The sequence below is a fragment of the Urocitellus parryii genome, chromosome 1 (assembly GCF_045843805.1).
Source record: "Urocitellus parryii isolate mUroPar1 chromosome 1, mUroPar1.hap1, whole genome shotgun sequence".
NCBI lineage: Eukaryota > Metazoa > Chordata > Mammalia > Rodentia > Sciuridae > Urocitellus > Urocitellus parryii.
This window is the reverse complement of record NC_135531.1, coordinates 121,176,711-121,197,392: the sequence shown is the minus strand read 5'-3', so window position 1 is coordinate 121,197,392 and position 20,682 is coordinate 121,176,711. Positions and strand designations below refer to the sequence as shown.

The window sequence follows — 20,682 nt, the reverse complement described above, 5'->3', positions numbered from 1 at the left end:
AGATATTTCTGTTCATTGTTTTTTTCCACTGTTGTACCCTCAAACCTAAAGTAGTATATTGAGTGTTCATACTTAATGAATACTTCTTGAATAGATTCTTAGAACAGTCACACACTGAATAGATAATTCCAGAGTTTTGGTATCCAATACTGGGAAGTGATATGAAATAGCATGTAATCAGTCTAGGACTTGTATATGATGAACAACACTGTTTAATTATAGCTGTGACTAGGGTGAATGGGATTTCTTAGCTGAAAGGGGTATGAATAGTAGGCTTGTGGTTTTAATCTGACAGATTTTACAGCAACCATGTTAAACTGACTTTCAGATGAGTCTCAATGTTAAGCTTCTATTTTTTCCCTCTCTTAAGTCCCTTCATAAATAGGGTAGTACCTTTATACCAATACCTTCCTTTCTCCCAAAGAGAAAAAGAGAGGTCTCACACTGAGAGTGAATTATTTACATAAGTGGTTCTTGATTTATATACTAGTATTTATTTCATGTTTTCCATCAGTACCACTAAAATCTGTTTTAGTGTGTGCCAAATTTAGTCTTAACTGTTTATCAGTGAATGAATGGACATTTTGATATATGACCTCTTCTACTTCTTTCAGTTAAAATGTAACCTTTGGCAACATTGCCAACTTTATACTACAGTGATGATTGATGTAATCCTTATATCATTTTGCCATTATTATTTAAGAATGAATAGAAAGCTAGGATGGAAGTGATTCTTCTGATAAGGAGTATAAGTTTCATAAATGTGACACAATTTATATAGAGGTAAGACTCATTAGTATCCTGAAAACATTGTGCTTTTTCTCAAATTGTATAATTGTTGCTTTAAGGATGATATATATGTATATAATATTTAAGAAAGCCATATATATAAGTAAAATGCTGAAATTAAAGATTTGTCTTAATGCCAGGGCATAACTTGTTTTTAGCCCTGAGGGAGGAGAGAGTGAAACTTCCTTTATTATTTTTGAGTTTTAGACATTCCCCTAGTTAAGAATCTGTTTTAGTGGGGGCGTGCCTTGGAAGGATTCATGTAGCTCCTTCCCCCTTCCCTATCTCTTCTTTGCCTCTATGAATGTAGAAACTCTCCTTCACTTGACTGAGAGCAGTGGGATTGGCCCACCCTGGACCACCTATGGAATTGTGAGCCAAAATAAACGTTCTTTAAATAAGACATCCTTTTTAAAAAGAGAAAAAGAATCTATTGTATACAAAAGTTAAGAATTACCTACATTTCTTATATTCTTTTGGCAATTTAATAATAATTTATAATATTCTTTTTGCAAATTTATTCCACCTTTCAAACAACTAGACCTTTTGAATAGAACTTTGAGCCCTGAAACCTAAAAAGGAGAAAAAAACTTGGGCTCTTTTGGAGGATCTTCAAATAATAGATTGTTTATAAGTTTGCTCATTTGATTAATGAACCTACTTTTGGTGATTGTGTGTACCTTTTTCACATTCTACATAATTTTCTTTCCAAAAAATTAAGGCAAAAATTGAAGTATAATCATTTGTGCTATAGTGTTGTGCTCTGGTACATAGAATGTTGTTTCCAATGGAATTGGTGGTCTCTCCTATTTTCTTTGGTAAACTGTGAGGAAGTAATCATACAGTATGATGGAAAGAGTGGAAATTTCTATTTTAGATAAGTGTAAAATTATGCTTGATCTATTATTTTAAACAAAGGTTTAGTTGCACACACATTGTTGAGAAGTCATAAATTCTCATTTCAAGAATGTTATATAAATGGAGTATATATAATATACTGGAATTGACTTTTTCACTCACCATAATTCTTTAAAGATTCATTCTTGTTATATGTATTCAGTGGTTCCTTTTTATTGCTAAGCAGTATTCCGTAGTATAGATACAAACTAGTTTATTTAAACATTTCAGTCTTGAAAGGATATCTGAGTTGTTTTCATTATTACAAATAAAGTTGTTATAAACATTTGTATATTGTATTTATGTGATCATAAGTTTTTTAATTCTCTTGAATAAATGCTCAGGAGTACACTTGTTGGGTTCTATGGTAGTTTTAGTTTAGTTTTATTAGAAACTACCAATATATTTTCCAGAGTGGTTGTATCTTTTTGCATTCCCATCAGCAATGTATGAGGTATCTTCTTTTTCCATATCCTTGCCAGCATATGTATTGTCATTATTTTTTATTTTAACTATTCTAATAATTGTGTGGTGATATCTCATCATGGTTTCAATTTGCATTTCTCAGATAATTGATCATGTTCAACATTTTTTCTTGTGCTCATTTGCTACCTGCATGTTCTCTTTGGTGAAATGACTCTTCATGTCTTTTGTACTTTCTTTTTTTTTAAATTTGTTTTAATTAGTTACACGTGACAGTACAATGATCTTGACATATCATACATTTGAGTCAAATGGGCTATAATTTCTCATTTTTCTGAGTGTACAGGTCGCAGAATCACATTGGCCATATAATCACATATATACATATAGCAATACTAGTGTCTATTTTATTCTTCTGTCCTTTCTATCCCCCTTCCCACTCCCATCCCCTCCCATCACTTCTCTCTATCCAATCTACTATGACACATTTCTCTCTCTCTTTTTTTTCTTCCCCCTCACACCATCATATATGTAATTTTGTATAACGATGAGGGTCTCCTTCCTTCTTCCGTGCAATTCCCCTTCTCTCTCCCTTTCCCTCCCACCTTTCTTCCCTCTTTTGTATTTTCTTAATTGGATTCTTTATTGTTGAGTTTGAGGGCTCTTTAAATATTTTAGTTACTAATTCTTTGTCAGAAATGTGATTTGAAAATATTTTCTCCTCGTCTGTAGAGTTCTCATCTTAATAGGGTTATTTGCAAAGCAAAAATTGTTCACTTTTTTGAGGACAAATTTACTATTTTTTTCTTTTATGGATTTTGTTTTAGTTGTTAAACCTAAGAACTGGTTTGCCTAGCTTTCAGTTGTCTGGAACTTTTTGTTTAGTTTTTTTCCCCCCTAAAATTGTGCAGTTTTACGTTTTTATTTGTGTCATGATCCCATTTAAGTTAGTTTTTGTACAAGGTTTGAGAGTTCAGTTGAGGTTCATTTTCTTTTTTTTTTTTTTTTGTCTGTGGAGTCTTGAAGTAGAAACCTGGGCTTTTTCTTATATTAGATGTAGTCATTTGGTGCTTTAAATTTCCTTCTTATAAATATGTTGTTCTGTGTCTCACAGAATTTAATACACTGTGTTTTCACTTTCAATTAGTTCAATGGATATTTTGATTTCCCTTGAGAACTTTCTCTTTTGACTTGTGGATTATTTAAAAGCATGTTGTTTTGTTTGCAAATGTTTGGGGATTTTTCTGTTGTCTTTTTGATTTTCATTTCTCCTTTGATATCATTGCGGTCAGAGGATACTCTGTATGTATCAGAAGTAACACATATATGGCATATATAGCATATAATGATATTTAGAAATAGGTATAAAAACAAAAAGTGTAAACTTAAATCATTCAAAATAAGGATTAAATATATTTATAACAATTTATAGAAATGAGGGCTGGGATATAGCTCTATGTTACAGTGTTTGTGTAGTGTGTACAGGCCCTCTGTTCAATCCCTAGCAGTGCAAAAACAGAACAAAGCAAAATTAATAGAAATGAGCAAATCACCTACTTAAGATTTCTTGACCAAAGGATTATAAAGTAAAATCATTTCTGGACTTTATATAAGAGATATGCCCAAACAAATTGATAGAGCATATTTGAAAGTAAATATACATGTGATTTAAAAGATAAATAAGTGTGTAAAAAAGAAAAGTGAGTTCTGTGGCCAAGAATCAGAAGTGACGCTTATGCATTGAAGGGGTAAGACAGGGACATATAGATAGGGAATGGATAGTTATAGATAGGGAATAGGACTCCGAGATTTGTTGTAGCAATGGCATTTAAGAGAATAAACTTAAAGAGAGAAATAAAGTTATGTAAGGCTTACAATATGTCTAGAACTGAATCCTAGAAATCAGATACACAGGAAGGGGAGAAATTTCTATGCTAAAATACTTTTAGAGATAACAGTTTTTATTACAGTTTTTACCATATGGGAAAAACAGGTTATGAAATAAATTCAGTAAACATGAAAAGATATTGTTTAACTTCTTTAAAAAAATTTTAAGGTCTTCAAAGGGATTGCAGTATATTACTGTGAAAATAATCAATGTTGATCTTGAAGTAAAAAGGAATGGAAAGTATGGTGTATTTTTAATCTTCTATTTGTCAGATGCTTTGCTGGTACTTTTACACATATCTCAGTGGCAACAAATACTCAATGCAATGGTTAATTAGATTTCCTCTGTTTTACCCAACATGAAGAAACTGAGATTATAAGGATTAAGTAATTTTTCCAATAGCCTGAAATTATGATGGTGAGCCTGGAATTTGAATACAAATTTGAATGATTAAAAAACAAGTCATAATCTTATTATGGAGACTCAAAGATTTCATTAAAAAACTGCAGAAGTGTTGGTTACGTACACATTCAGAAGTTAAGACTTGAAAAAAATAAAAATGCCGGTTTCTTTTTTTTTTTTGCCACAGAGATTCTTTTTATTATATTTATTTGCTTGTCAGAATTGCAAATAAAAATTCTTTGATAAGTAATGGTAGTTTTACTCTTAGGTCAAGTTCATGGAGTTGAGAGATTCCTTGGAAATCTAGGAATGGAACCACTATTTGACCCAGCTATCCCTCTTCTCATACTATAGAGACACAGCCACATCAATGTTTATAGCAGCACAATTCACAATAGCTAAACTGTAGAGCCAACCTAGATGCCCTTCAACAGATGAATGGATAAAAAAATGTGGCATATATACACAATGGGATTTTACTCAGCAATAAAAGAGAATAAAATCATGGCATTTGCAGGTAAATGGATGGAGTTAGAGAGGATAATGCTAAGTGAAATTAGCCAATCTGGGCCTACTGTGAGCCTAGGTCTCGCACCGGTCGGTTTGGGTGGATATGCAGTTGCTGAGTATTTTAATGTACAGGTGTATAATGTATATAGAATACACTTTTATTTTAAATAGAAGCAAATGAAGTTTAGCCAACTTAAGGAAAAACTCTACCTTAGATTTTGTTGTTTCATGTGTAATTAAAATATTGATAACTATCATATCTCATTATGAATTCTTAGGAATAATTAAATAGTATACTCTAAGACATTCACTTTGGCAAAAGTTGTTGTGCTGCAGTTGTGTACAATGAATCAAAATGCATTCTGCTGTCATATATACCTAATCAAAATAAGTAAATAAATAAATAAATAAATAAATTTAAAAATGACAATTAATAATATGAGCACAGAAGGATATTTCTTAGCTATATTATAAATATACATGTACCTACTTGAGTATAAAATGTATAGTTTGAAAAGAACACTAAATTGGAGAAGTTGGGAAAGGAGATGCCATTAATTCAATATTTGATAAAACAACATTTAATTCTTTTTCAATAAGTTAGTGAGGTATTATTAGCTTCCAATTTGCAAGTGAGTAAATTGAGGCTCACAGAGGTGAACATTTAACTTGTTTAAGGTTAGCTTCTAATGAATTCCATAGTCCATAGTCTATAGTCTTATTATTACTTACCAGTCCAAGTAACCACTATAAGGTAATTTTTACTCACTATAGAAAGTGTTTCTGGGCATGCTTTGATCTGTAGATATAAAAATTAATTGTGTATGTGAGTTTATGAGCATGTATAAAGAATCAACCAAAATGTTGACTCCGTAGGTTATAGTTTTGACTAATTACAAAACCATAAACAAGTGGAAATAGAACTATTTTTTTGCTCCCCTTTCTGCTGCCATTCATTTTCAGGTAAATACTCTTCCTTGAAAGCATATGTATGTTTTGTGCCCAGTCACTTATTTTAGAAGAATCTTAGTATTGACTCTGTCAAGGGCTCTTGTAGGACACAGGGATATAAAGGTGATTATAACTCTAGCCTTATCTCAGTCTACCCTGAGAACATAAACACTAGGCAAATAATTGGGATATACTGATCTAAGTGTTAATAGAGAAGGTACAGAATACTGAGAGAGCAGAGTGGCAAACTGCAGAGAGAAGGAAAAGTGAAAAACCACAGAGGAAATAACAGTGGATCAAAATCACATAGGAAGTCACATAGTGCACTCTGGGAATGACACTTGGTTCAGTGTTGCTGATGATAGATGATTAGTAAGCTGTACTAGAGCACAGTAATGGGGAGGCAGTTAGGCATCACATTTTGAGGAGCTTTGTAGACTAGTTTTAGGACTTAAGAATTTGGTTTTTATATTGTAGGTAATAAAGAGCTATTAGAGAATTTTAAGAAGGAAAATGGGATAAGAGGATGGGTTAGATAGGAGGCAAGGAGCCCAGTTAGAAGATTATTTGTGGTAGTCTGGGAAGAGATGGATGATAGTATCGGAATTGGCTCATGGATTTTGGAAGATATTTGAAAAATATTTGAAAGATAAAAATTAAATGATCAAAATGCTTTGTATTTATAATGCTTTAAAGCTTCACTATTACTGAGTATGCATTTTGTATTTTGATACTGCCAATAAATTAGTAAAGTAGATAGTTCAGATAGATATTTTTATTTCATGAGGAAATTGAGATCTTGAAAGATTAAGACTTAGCCAGGGACACATAGCTAGTAAGTGATAGTGTGACCATGAGCCAAAGCATAAACTTCAAGTTCAGTGCTCTTTTAAATTCTTCCCTACCAACTTTATGCAGTGTCTAAGCATTTATTAATTGATACCAAAGCCTTACCACAATGGGAGCATATTTTAATTTATTTGCTTAATATTTATTTTCATTAGTTATGTTAAATGCCTAAAAAATAGGGGTAGGATCAGTTAAGTAAGATCAATACAATGTTCCACAGGTCCATATGAATATCTAGAAGGTGCTTTCCAGTTAAGGCATTGCATGTCAAAATGCTTGTGAGTATGAGAGTGAATATAATGTATTTATTAGAAGTTCTGTTGCATGTGACTGTTGAAAATAGTGGTTGGCTTTTGTCAGAGACTATGCTTACTGTAATCAGTGTAAAAGACAAGTACAGTAAGGATCCTTAACATGCACCATTAAATTGATATTTTTACTCATTAGGGATTATGCATTATCTTCCCCATATACACATAACCTCTAAAAGTGCCAGAAAGAACAGAACTGTATCTTTATTTTCTCATCACATCCTCTCTCACATAGATAATACTTTCATTGCTCTTTTCCAACTTGGCTTTGAGTCACTACTGTGATTCTAGCTGTTGAGCAGTCTTTCAAGTTAAGTGATTAGTATTCTGGTCAAGTGAAAATTGTTGTGAAGCTGGCATTTTTACTCAGTATAGCCAAGGTAGTTTTGCTAAATCCATTATCAGGGTCATGTTGTTAGAGGCATATAATAATTGCATTTTACAAAACTTCCCTAATATTGATATTTGATATTTGCATGAAATTGAATCTAAAAATCATATACTTCTGAGGTTGGAGGAAGCAATGATCAGTCAGGTTCCATAAACCACCTTTGTACTGCTTAACATTTTACAGGAAAAATTAAATTGCTCTCCTAGTTTTGTCTTACCTGGTTAAATTTTGCTGTTGTATTAATTAAATCAAAGGAAATATTCTAATTAATTTCCATCATAATTGGGAACCATGGTAAGTTAGAGTACTTTGTAAAGTATGAAAACCTGTTGGGTACCACCTGGTGACAAGTAGATATCAGTTCATCACCAGGCTCTATTCCATTCTCACTGTATCTAAACGTGTGAACCTCTTACCATCTGGCTACTTTAGTTTCTCTCTACATTAAAATGAAAGAAGGACAGGAGACAAGGAGGGAGTGAGGAAGGAAAGTTTTACCTAATACAAAGATTTTTGAAAGATAATGGGAAATCATTAAAGGATTTTTGCCAATATATGCTATTTACTACTTGAAATTTGTAACCATTTTAAAATACTAGCTTTTACAATGCTATTTTAAAATAAAAATATACTTCAAAAAGCCATTTGCTCTTTTTGTGTACTTCATTGCTTAGAATTTTTATTTTTAGAATAGAGTGTATTTAAAGATCACTTTTACTGTTGAATTTGACAGGCATGGCAAGAGGCCAATCTAATGAGCCCAAAGGGAGAATTTGCAGAGTGTGCAGGTTAAAGGAGCCTTGGAACTGACTTTCCATGAAGAGTAGGCTATCCATGTTCATTCCTGCTGAGTGGAAATTTGCTTAAAGTTGACTGTTTTCTTCCTTCTGTACCATCTGATTCCAATCTACACTTGTCTTTTATAGCTAGAGACAGTTGGATGGCAGCTTAACCTTCAAATGGCTCACTCTGCTCAAGCAAAACTGAAATCTCCTCAAGCTGTGTTACAGCTAGGAGTGAATAATGAAGATTCAAAGGTAAGAAATGGTGTCCCTTTGAAATATGATGTATTTTGTTTGTTAGGTCTTATAATTTATTGATAGCAGGGTCTTTGCTCTTTGGATTTAAAATTTAAACATGAATCAGGTAAATTAAATAAGGATTAATAAATTGACAGATCTTTATTTGTGGCAGGTTTTGATGTCAGATTTAAGTATCATGTCTTTATGTATCTGAAGAAGTTGCCTATCTTGAAAGGTACCTTTTTTGGTAAAAACATTTTTGTTTTGGTGTTGAGACCTGGGAATGAATTGTATGAACATTTTATAATGTTTTCTTTTAAATTCTACAAAGGAAAAATTTGGTGGAGATCATGTAAAATTACAATTTTAATGTTTTAGGTATTTGTGAATATTGCTGGGTGTTTTATGGTTTAAACTGCATATATATGGTATAGGATCTATTGTTTGCTGTTTCTTATATGAGTTTATCTCATTTTAAGATAAACATTTGAGACTGAAGTGCTATAGAAGATCTGAGGAAGGAGATATTGTTTACAATGGCTGAATGTGATTAGAGAAGAACAGCATTTATGATGGCCATTGAAGGGTGGAAATGATACTTCTTTGGCAATGTTTATTACAACATTCTTTGGCAGTGTTTATTACATCTTTCACTATTGTTTTTTGCATTATGCACATATGTGTCTTTAAAAAACTGGAACCAGGGGCTAATCTAAGTTATATGACTACAAAATTTTATGCAATTTAGATCTTATGTGTAATTTATTAGTTTATTGCAGTGTTTCAAAATGTCATTTCATGTTTTTACTGGGAAGTAATATAAACTTAGTGGTTAAAAGTCAAACTGGTATATTATGCAAGTTAAGAGGGGTGTAATCTTGGTTATGGTACTTAATCTTTGTGTCAATTTCTACACTTATACAATGGAGATAATTGTTTCTATTTCACATAATTTTTGTAAAGATTAAATGCCTAGTGTATGTAAAGTCCATTGCTTGCTATTATGGTAAATGCTCAGTAAGTGCTGCCTGCTAACATCATCAGTAACACTTTTGAGGGTTTAAATAAATAAACAAATACCCTTGTTTTAGGCCAAAATTCTCACTAAATTTATTTCCTAATGAGATTATTACTTTTTCTTTTCTTGATTCTTACTCCCTTTTTTCCTTGATCATATTTTTAATATTTATGCTTGCTGGGAATTTGGGAGCAAAAGGACAGCCCACAAAATCCCTTTTTCTTCTATGAACTGGGGAGGCATTTCTTTAAGTTTAGGAAAATGATCTGGAATGCCCTGGTGTAAACTGGGCTATTCCATGAATAGAATACGTACATCTGTATATACATACATACTCAGAGTATCTTGTTTTATTCCTTTTGACTACAGTATGTTAAGTTTGAGTATAAATTGCTAGAAGCATTTTATAGATTGAAAACATACTGTTTGACCATATATAGGAGATACTTTAAGCATTATGACTTTACAGTGCTTGACTTTGGGATGCTCAAGTCCCCCCTGCTCCTTTATTATAGCTTAACAATATGCCTATGTATCTGTTATATTTTTAGACAGAGGGAATGAATGAGTAATGCTTGTAATAGAACAGCCATATTTTAAATTCATATTATTCAGGAAGTCAATACAGATGTGAAGCTCAACTCATTTGAGATATGGGCTTTGAGTACATTTATGTTTTTCTGTGTTGCTATTTTGAAATTTTGAATGAATATCATTATATATGCACATTCATTAACCTTATAATTATTAGAGCTACAGCACACCATTTTCATTAACAGACACAGGAAGAATAGCAGCACCCAAATATACAGGATATGTCTTTTTCATCTTCTATGCAGACTTCAGTGACTTGATGTCTGTATTGCCTCTCTTTTCTATGGCATTGTGTAGATTTGGGTTTTGTTGCTTCTATCTCCTGAGCAACAGACACTGCCAACCTGCACAGAAACATGCTACCTTCAAGTGATGCTGTACCTATCTGTAAAGGACAGTTAAATACTATACCTGTTTCGCCTTCTAGAAGTTTTGCTTTTTTTCTTTTGTTTACATTTTCCTGTTTTATTACCTGTATTCTATTCTTCATCCTCTTACTTCATCCAGCTCCTTGATGTTAATTTTTACATATTAAGGACCATGTATTTCTTTTCCCCCCAGTATTTGTTGTTTTAGTCAGCTTTATTTTGTTTCTGTGATCAAAAGACCTGACAAAAACAATTTTACAAAAGGAAAAGTTTATGTGGGGCTCAAGGTTTCAGAGCTCTCAGTCTATATGGCCAGCTCCATTGCTCTGGGCCCAAAGTGAGGCACATCATGACTGATGAAAGGGTGTGGAGGAGGGAAGCAGCTCAGGACATGACTATCAGGAATCAGAGAGAGAGCTCTGCTCAACAAAGACAAAATATAAACCCCAAAGGTACACTCCCAGTGACCACCTCCACCAACCACATCTTAATTGCCTACAGTTAACACCCAGTTAATCCTTTTAGGTAGATTAATGTTCTGGTTGGTTTAAGGCTCTCATAACCCAATCATTTCATCTCTGAATGTTGTTATATTGTTTCACATGTAAGTTTTTTGGGGACATCTCATATCTAAACCATCACATTTGCTTTGTGCAGAAATGAAAATTTAGAATTATTGACAGATTGGAACATTAAATAAAAAGAAATAAAAAGAATATTAAGTAAAAATAATAAAATAAAATATTAAATAAAAAGAATATTCTGTCATGGAACATGTTTTTCAAACTAATATTTTTAGAAAGGTTGATTAAAAAGTACTGTTTAGTTTATGATGCAAAGTACTATAAAGTACTAAATTGGTGTTTAAGACAGGAAGCATTAGACTATTTTAAATTTAAAAGTATAAAATTCTTCTAAATTTAGTTATCCTACAAATATGCATATATTAAACTGCTTTGGAGAGCATTAGAGTCAGGGTAAATTGTAAGAAAGTATTTTGATATTGTTTACTTTTGAGCTGTTGAACTGAAAACTTACTGTAATTCACTGAAGAGTAGTTTCTAAGGAGCTCTTTTTCTTCTTTTTCACTTCCAACATTCACATGAAAAATGTAGCCTACAATGAAGGCTACATTTTAATTGCTATCATACTAGATAACATTGTTGGACTGTGGTCTCCTTTCTCTTAGAACATTTCTGTCTCAAGGCTTTCCTGTTTTGCTACTAATTTTATCATGAAATTGGGTGATTGTAGCTTTCCTACAGTATTTTGATATATTTTCAGGTTGTTTTCAGTTAATTGTCTTAGTGTTTGTCTATTTCATTTTTGCAAAATAAGATTATTTTCTTGTTGTACATATACTTCAAAACAAGTTTTCTGAAGTTTTGTTTTTTTTTTTTCCCTCTGTTCTTTTCCTTCTTCTTTATTTTTTTATTTTTTGGTTTGTTTCGTTAGAGGGCAGTAGAGCGCTTTGCTTACCTAACCTTTTCAGGCATTCAGTGTTATTTGAAATAACATTCAAAATAACTTGTGAAGTCAGTAGTTATGGGAAATGCAAAATGTTTACATTTCTAATCTGTATATAACAATAGATTTCTCTTGTTTCTATCAACAGAATTAATGCCTATTAATCAGATGTGGATAGAGCAAATAAATGAAATCATCATTATTCAGCTTTTGTTAATTTGTCTGTGATCATTTGCCAAAATGAATTTTTTAAAAAATCCTTCTATACTATTGACTTTTTCATTACATTCTGTCACTTACAGTATTTTCTTTATGAGAAAAGGGAATAAGATAACTCCCAAGAAAATTGAATAGCTCTATTAGGTTATAGTTTAACTAGTTCCAGGCTAATTATAGATTGTTGAATTTATTTTTGTTTACTTATAGTGAATATGTAACAAATATTGCTAATTCTGAATGACATCAGTACTTTAACTTTGAATATTCTAATGTAAATATTAAAAGAATTGAAATATTTACATGTTGCTCTTATTTCATATCCATCAATGCAATCATATTTAGTTAATATGAGGATTTAACACTTTATCGTATATCTTTTAAGAAAGACTTATTGTGTTTCATTCTGCTTTTTTTCTTTTGCAACAACTGGGATAAAATTACCTTGATGAGATCTTTCATTTTTCTTGATGCTAAAAACTGAATTATACTTAGGCTGTGAAAGGTACTTTTTGGACCAATAATTATGACTTTGAGTAAACTTAGATATCTTTATACCAGTATCTGAGGTAAAGATCTTCATTTTTATTTCCAAAATGTACAATTCATTTTATTAAGAATGAAAAAGGGACTTTTTCTCCTATTTACTTAGTATTAGACATGATATTATCTCTTAACGCTTAAAATATCCTTTCAGGTATGAATTGTTATTATCTTTACTTTATAAATAGAGAAGTAGAGGAAATACAGAGGTTAAATAATTTTTCCAGATTTGTCATTCAAATATTTATTAGGTTTATTTCAGAGTCCTATGTTGTGTTATCTTCATTGGTAGGGTACTATATCATTTTACTTATTTAATAATTCAGTACTTGATCCTATAATATGAATACATTTCAAGATGTTGAATACATTATAAAATGCAAAGTTTTGTTATTATTTTTCTTAAATTAGAGTTATTTGGATTCTAAATTTTATTTTTCTATTCTTTTTATTTGATTAAGGTGAAAAAATTTTACACTTTTAGTGAGACACTTATTTACTGTTATGTAGTAAGTAAAGTAATATATGATATCAATTCTATTGAGTCTGCGTTTATTAACAAAGGGCTATATTACATCACTGACAAAGAAATATGCTATATTACTTGAAGAGAAAAATATCCTCAGATTTATTTAGGATAGATGTCTCAAAAAATAAAGTGTGATAATCAAATCACAAACTCTTATTATAGAAAATGAAATATTTTGAAATATTTTGTTTTTATATTGGGGATTGAACCCAGGGTTGCTTAACCAGTGAGTCACATCCCCAGTTTTTTTTTTTTTCATTTTTTATTTTGAGACAGGGTCTTAGTAAGTTGCTTAGGGCTTCGTTAAATTGCTGATGCTGGCCTTGAACTTTTGATCCTCCTGCCTCAGCCTCCTGAGTCATTCGGATTATAGGTGCGCATCTCTTTAAAGGTAATGTTAGAGGCTGGCATTGTGAGTCAGTGGTAGTGCACTTGCCTAGCATGTATGAGGCACTGGGTTTGATCCTCAGTACCACATAAAAATAAATAAATAAAATAAAGGTATTGTGTCCAATTACAACTAAAAGAGTATTAAAAATATTTTTATTGCTGCATTATAGTTTTAATAGTGGGAGTCCATTTGACATTTGACAAGTATTTTATTCTTTTTCATGCTATAGTATATGGGATTATTTTCTTGATTTCTTTTTCAGATAGATAATTATTTGTGTCAAAAATATAACTGATTTTTGTTTCTTGAAATCTTTTTCCTGCTACTTTACTGAATTTTTAATTTAACTGTGTGTGTGTATGTGTGTGTGTGTGTGTGTGTGTGTGTGTGTGTAGTTTCCAGGGTCATGTCATCTATAAACAGGAATAATTTTGTCATCCTTTCCAATCTGGATGCCATTTATTTCTTTTTCTTCTCTGATTGCTGTTGTTACTATTTACTATGAGGAACAGAGGTGAGAAGAGCAAGCATCCTTGCCTTGTATCAGATCTTAGCAGAAAAGTTGTTGTTTTCCCCCATTAATTATGATGTCGGCTGTGGGCTTTTTACAAATGATCTTTGTTACATTGAGGAAACTTCCTTCTGTAACTAGTTTATCCATAGTTTTTATCATGAAAGAATGTTGTACTTTGTCACATGACTTTTTTTTGCCTCTATAGGGATGTTCATGTGGTTGTTATTTTTTATTTTATGATGTGTATCACAATGATTGACTTGTGTATGTGTAATCAGCCTAGTATTACGGGTATAAATCTCACTTCATAGTGTATAATATTCTTTCTGTAATGTTGAATTCAGTTTGCTTATGTTTTATTGAGAATTCTTTTCATTAGTGTTCATTAGAGATATTGGCCTGTTGTTTTCTTGTGGTGTCTTTGACTGTTTTTTTTTTTTTTGGTCATACTGGCCTCAGAAAATGAGTTCGGAAGTATTTTCTCTACGTCTAGTTTTTAGGAAGAGTTTAAGGAGGATGGGTATAAATTCTTCTATGAATGTGTGGTAGAATTTAGCTTCATGTGAAGCCATGAAGATTTTTCAGTACTGGTTGTGGGTTTTCTTTGTTGTTGTTCTTTTTGAGGATTACTACTTGAATCTATTTGTTGATTTTTTTCTATTTTCTAATTAGTTTATTTCTGCTTAGATCTTTGGTAGCTCCTATGCCAACCCTGCATTTAGTTTGTTTTTATTTTCTAGTCTTATGAAGTGTAAAGTTAGGTTGTATATTTGAGATATTTCTTTTTTAAAAATTTTATTTTTTAGTTGTAGTTGGACACAATACCTTTATTTTATTCATTTATTTTTATGTGATGCTGAGGATCGAACCCAGGGTCTTGCATGTGAGAGGCGAGGGCTCTTCCCCTGAACCACAACCCCAGCCCGTGATACTTCTTTTTTAAATGTAGTCATTTATTGCTCTAAGCTTTCTTTAGACTGTTTTTGCTGCATTCCATAATTTTGGTAAATCATGTTTTCATTTTTTTCTCATTTCCATTTTGTTCCCTCCAATATTTTTTTTTTTGATGGTTTTGGGTTCTAGTTTCTTTCCATTGTTGTTGTAAAAGATACTTTGTATAATTTTGCTTTTCCTAAATTTGTTAAAATGTGTTTTTGTGAGCTGGTCATGGTAGTGGATGCATGTAAACCCAGGTACTTGGAAAGTTGCTGTAGGAGGATTGTAAATTTGAGGGCAGCCAAGGGAAACTTACTGAAACTGTCATGAAATAAAAAATAAAAAAGTTTGGTGGCATAGCCTGGTTGTAAAGCACCCTTGAGCTCAATCTCCAGTACTTCAAATAAAAATAAAATAAATTGTTTTATGACCTAACACATAGTTTATCTTGGGAAATGTTCTGTGTGCATTTAAGAAAAACATGCATTTTCTGCTTTCAGAAAAAAAGTTCTGTATATAAAATGTCTGTTAAGTCCATTGGTCTATAGTTTTGTTCAAGTCTGATGTTTGTTTTTCTGTCTGGATCATCTATTGAAAGTATGGTAATGAATTCTCCTATTATGGTATTGTCGCCAATTTCTCCTTCTAGATTTGTCAATATTTGCTTTACATATTTAGGTATATATGTTTATAATTGTTATACCTGTGTATTGAATTGATTCATTATCTTTATGTAATGATCTTCTTAATCTCTAGAGACAATTTTTTATATAAAATCTGCTTTTTCTGAATAAGTATAGCCACTCCTATTTTCTTTTATCTCTTATTTACACTGAATAGCTTTTTCCATTTCTTCACTTTTAACTTATGTATTTTGTTAAATCAAAACCATGTTCTACATACACCATAAGATTGGATTTTGTATGTTTTTCTTTTTTTACTTGTCCGAGATTTTGGATTTTGTATGTTTTTCATGTAATCATCCTGTATCTTTTAATTGGTTAGTTTTCCCATTTGCATTTATAGTAATTATTGATAAGAAAGAATTTATCATTGCCATTTTATTACCTATTTTCTGTTTATCTTGTGGTTCTTCTGCCCTTCTTTCTCTCTCTCTTTTTTTAACATTCCTTTCTTCCTTTTTTACCCCATTTTTCTCAGTTTGATTTCTTTCTCTTTTTCTTTTGTGTAATTTGTATGTTTTTTTTTCTGTGTTGCCTGGAAGCTTATATAAAATACTTACATTATTTCACTTTAAACTGATAACTTATCTTGCACGCAAGAACTTTCTACTTTTTGCCTGTCCTCTTCACATATATTATCAATGTAGCAATCTACCACTATTTGTGTTATGTATTCATTAATATAATTTAGTTGTAGTTTTTTAAAAATACTTTTATCTTTTGATTTCTATAAGATTATAATTGGTTTGCCTACCAATATGATCATAAAATAATTTTGTGTGTGCATGATATATATATTTATATAATAAATATATATATTTATCTTTGCCAACAAGTTTCATATGTTGTTATATTCTCATGTCACTGTTTTGTTTCAACTTTTTGAGTTCCTTTTGGCATCTGTTTATTGTTTGTTTATTCATTTTTTAATAAGACAAGTCTGGTGGTAATATTCTACCTTGGCTATTACTAGTGTAAGAAAGTTTTCCAACTCCCTTTCTTTTTTATGTATTTTCTTTAGTTGTGGGTGGACACAATACCTTTATTTTGTTTATTTATTTTTATGTGGTACTGAGGGTCGAACCTAGTGCCACTCTACTGCTAAGCCACAACCCCAGCCCTCCCTTTCTTTTTTGATGGACAGGTTTGCTAGGTATAGTATTCTTAGTTAACTATTTAGTCTTTCTGTATTTTTAGTATATCAGCTAATCCTTTCAGATCTGCAAAATTTTGCTGAAAAGTCTGTTCAGAGTCCTATGAGTGTTTCCTTTGTATATAACAAACCATTTGTCTCTTGCTACTTTTAAACTTCTGTCTTTAACTTTTGATAGTTTTATTATAATGTATCTCATTATGTACCCCAACCATTGTATTTTAATTGATCTAATATATATAGTGAATTTATTTCTGCATATTCTCTTGATAACTTAAATTTACTTTTGTTACTAAAATAACTGCACATTTTTATAATAAAGATTCAGAAAGGTTAAGGGAAAAATATCAATTAAGATCAGACATAATTTCAATACTTATACCAGTGTTATATTTGCCTATACATCCTTCCACTTGTATTTTTTTGTACATCTGTTAACTTGCAAGTGATTTTTAAAGATAGTCATATTCTCATGTCTTACAAAAAATTAAAATTTTATGATTAATTTTTAATACTAGATATGACAACAAGAATGCAATCTCCCAGTTATCCCACTCCTTATTATATACCCAAAGGACTTAAAAACAACATACTACAGTGACATGACCACATCAATGTTTATAGCAGCTCAATTCACAATAGCTAAGCTGTGAAACCAACCAAAGTGCCCTTCAACAAATGAATGGATAAATAAAGTGGTATGTGTGTGTGTGTGTGTGTGTATATATATATATAATATATATATATTAAATGAAATATTACTGAGCCATAAAGAAGAATAAAATTATTTCATTTGCCAGTAAATGCATGGAACTGGAGAATGTCATGCTAAGTGAAATAAACCAATCCCCCAAAACCAAGGGCTGAATGTTCTCACTGATACGTGGATATTTACACACAGTAAGGGAGTGGGAGAAAAGAATAGAAATTTGGATTAAACAGAGGGTAATGAAGGAAGGGGTGGGGGTATGTGAATAGAAAAGACAGTAGAATGAATGGGACATAAATTTCCTATGTTCATATGTGAATATACGACCAGTGTAAGTCTAAACCATGTATAAACAGAAGAATGGGAGGTATATTCCATGTATCTATAATATGTCAAAATACATTCTAATGTCATGTATAACTAAAAAGAACACATAAAAAATTAAAAAATAATGCAGTATCACTCATTGATCAGATTTTAAAAATATATAGTAAATATTCTTTTTTCCCCTACAATTTTGTCTTCTGAAGAAGAATTCCATAATATTTTGAGCTTTTTACTCACTAATTATTATCAGATGCTTTATAAAGTAAGCTTTGTCCCCAACAGTCCTTCATCAAGATACTAACTTATTTTTGGCATTTGGACTAATTACTTAAGGTTCAGAAAATTTCTAGATGGGTTATTGTTTTTCCTTTAGTGGAAAAAAATTGGTATAGGTTGATAGATGACTTTCCAGAATTGTTTTGGGAAAGCATAAAGACACTTGTAGGTTGCATTCAGATGTTTTAAGCATGTATTAGTCCATTTATTTTTCTACAATGAAATACTTGATGCAGAGTAACTTTATAAAAAGAAAGTTTATTTAGATCACAGTTTTGGAGTCTATAAGCTCAAACAACATGATGCAGACTCTGGTAAGTGCCCCTCCTTAACCAAGTCACCTCATAACAGCTGGAAGTGGTATAAATAAATACTGGAGGAAGAAATCATATCACCAAACAGAAAGCCAGAGATAGGCTCAGGGGTTAAACTCAAGCTATTATAGCAGTTTGTTCTTGTTAGAGCTACCTTAATCCCTTCTGAAGGCATCATCTCCAGTGATCAGGCAACCTCTTACTAAGCCCCATCTCCTAAAAGTTTCTCTACCATTACCACACTGGGGACCATGCTTCCAACACATAAACCTTTGTGGACCCCAAAGTCGTATCTAAACCACAGTAGAGAGCTTTTGGAGAAAGCATAAAACTACTATTTCAAAAATAGTTTTTTAGATAAGTACTTAATTGAAATAATTTTAGAGGCCAGTGAAAAACCCAGATATTTTTGTAATATTCTAGAGTCTTCTTTTTTTATAAAAATTAGTATTCCATTGTTGCACAAATTAAATAAGTTTTGTTATATTTATTTTACTTCATTTTAAAACCACTTGTGGAAGCAATCTGATCAAATATTCTCAAGTGGTTAGAAAAAATAAAAAATCACTCTTATCACATCATTGTCTCTATTCTTTGAAAACAAAGCCTCTTTGTTTGGCATCAGATTTATTTGAATATTCTTAGGGCTATGTGATTCTAGCATTCAAATTCTTAATTTTATTTTGTATTCTTTTTCATTGTGATCAATTTCTCAATGATATTATCATTTAAGTTGTCATTTTTTTAAAAATAAGAGGAATAAAGCCTTTCTTCAATTCATTTTTTTTAATTTTGTGAGTCATTTGGCTTTTTTTTAAAATGTAGCATTTTAATGTATTTTAAAATTTTTATTTGTTCTTTTTAGTTATACATGACAGTGGTTATATGGATTTTTAAAATAATTTTATATATTCAAGTTTATTGATACAAATCATATGTGTATAACTACTTGATAACACAAAGCAAGCCCCCTGCTCCCGTGTGTGTGTGTGTGTGTGTGTGTGTGTGTGTGTAAGCTTTTTTCCTATATATTCCTGGATACCTAATGAAAAATCTCTTTTTATCCATGATAAAACTGTGTAAACTAATAAAAATATATTTTATAGTATCTTTGATGAATTAAAATAAACCAAATACTACACATAATTAGATTTACTATTCTTGTGGATAAAATGATAACATAATATTTAAGGAGATAATCCCTTGTAAAAATATTTTAAAATTTTTATGTCCTAAAGAATTAAAATATTAAATTTTTTATTTGTTCTAGTTACTTGTATTGATACTAGAATGTATTTTGACATATTATACATAAAAGGAGTATAATTTCTCATTTTTCTGATTGTAGATGATGTAGAATTACATTGATTGTGTAATTATATATGCACATGGGATAGTAATGTTTAATTCATTCTCTTATCTTTCCTATTCCCATTCCCACTCCCTTTCCTTTATTGCCCTTTTTCTAATCCAAAGTACTTCTGCAAGTACTTCTATTCCTCTCTAACCACCCACCTGCCCTTATTTTATTTAGCATCTGCATATCAGAGAGAACTTTTTGGCCTTTGTTTTTTTGTGGTTGGCTTATTTCACTTAGCATGATATTTTCCAGTTCCATGTATTTACTGGCAAATGCCATAATTTCATTCTTCTTTATGACTCAGTAATATTCCATTGCATATACATACCACATTTTCATTATCTATTCATCTGTTCAAGGACACCTTGTTTAGTTCCATAGCTTAGCTATTGTGAATTGAGCTGCTATAAACATTGATGTGGCTGTGTCACTGTAGTGTGTTGATTTTAAGTCCTTTGGGTATCAACTGAGGAGTGGGATAACTGCATCAAATGGTAGGTTCCATTCTACGTTTTCTGAGGAATGTTCATACTGCTTTCCAGAGTACTTGCACCAATTTGCTGTCCCACCGGCAATGTATGAGTGTACCTTTTTCCCTGCATTCTTGTCAAAATTTACTGTTGTTTATATTCTTGATTATTGCCATTCTGACTGAAGTGAGGTGAAATCTCAGAATAGTTTTAATTTGCATTTCTCTAATTGCCAGAGATGTTGAACATTATTTTGTATATTTGTTTAGTATATAACTTCTTCTGTGAAATATTGATTGGATTATTTGGAGTTTTTTGGGGGAGGGGGATGTTAAGTTTTTTTTCAATTCTTCATATGTCCTGGAGATTAGTGATATCTGA

The 20,682-nt window shown here is 31.3% G+C and overlaps 1 protein-coding gene across 5 annotated transcripts in view; it reads left to right on the top strand.

Moving 5' to 3' along the window:
• Commd10 (COMM domain containing 10) overlaps positions 1–20,682 on the top strand; it is a 197,832-nt gene that overhangs the window by 24,465 nt on the left and 152,685 nt on the right. For 3 of the 5 annotated variants that reach the window (XM_026402211.2, XM_026402212.2, XM_026402213.2), the window contains exon 5: positions 8,338–8,448. In XM_026402211.2, coding sequence (XP_026257996.2) covers positions 8,338–8,448 — 111 coding nt within the window. Of the gene's footprint in view, positions 1–8,337; positions 8,449–8,605; positions 8,669–12,028; positions 12,080–20,682 lie in introns of those variants that run through there. The other 2 variants (XM_026402214.1, XM_026402216.1) reach the window with 2 other exon arrangements.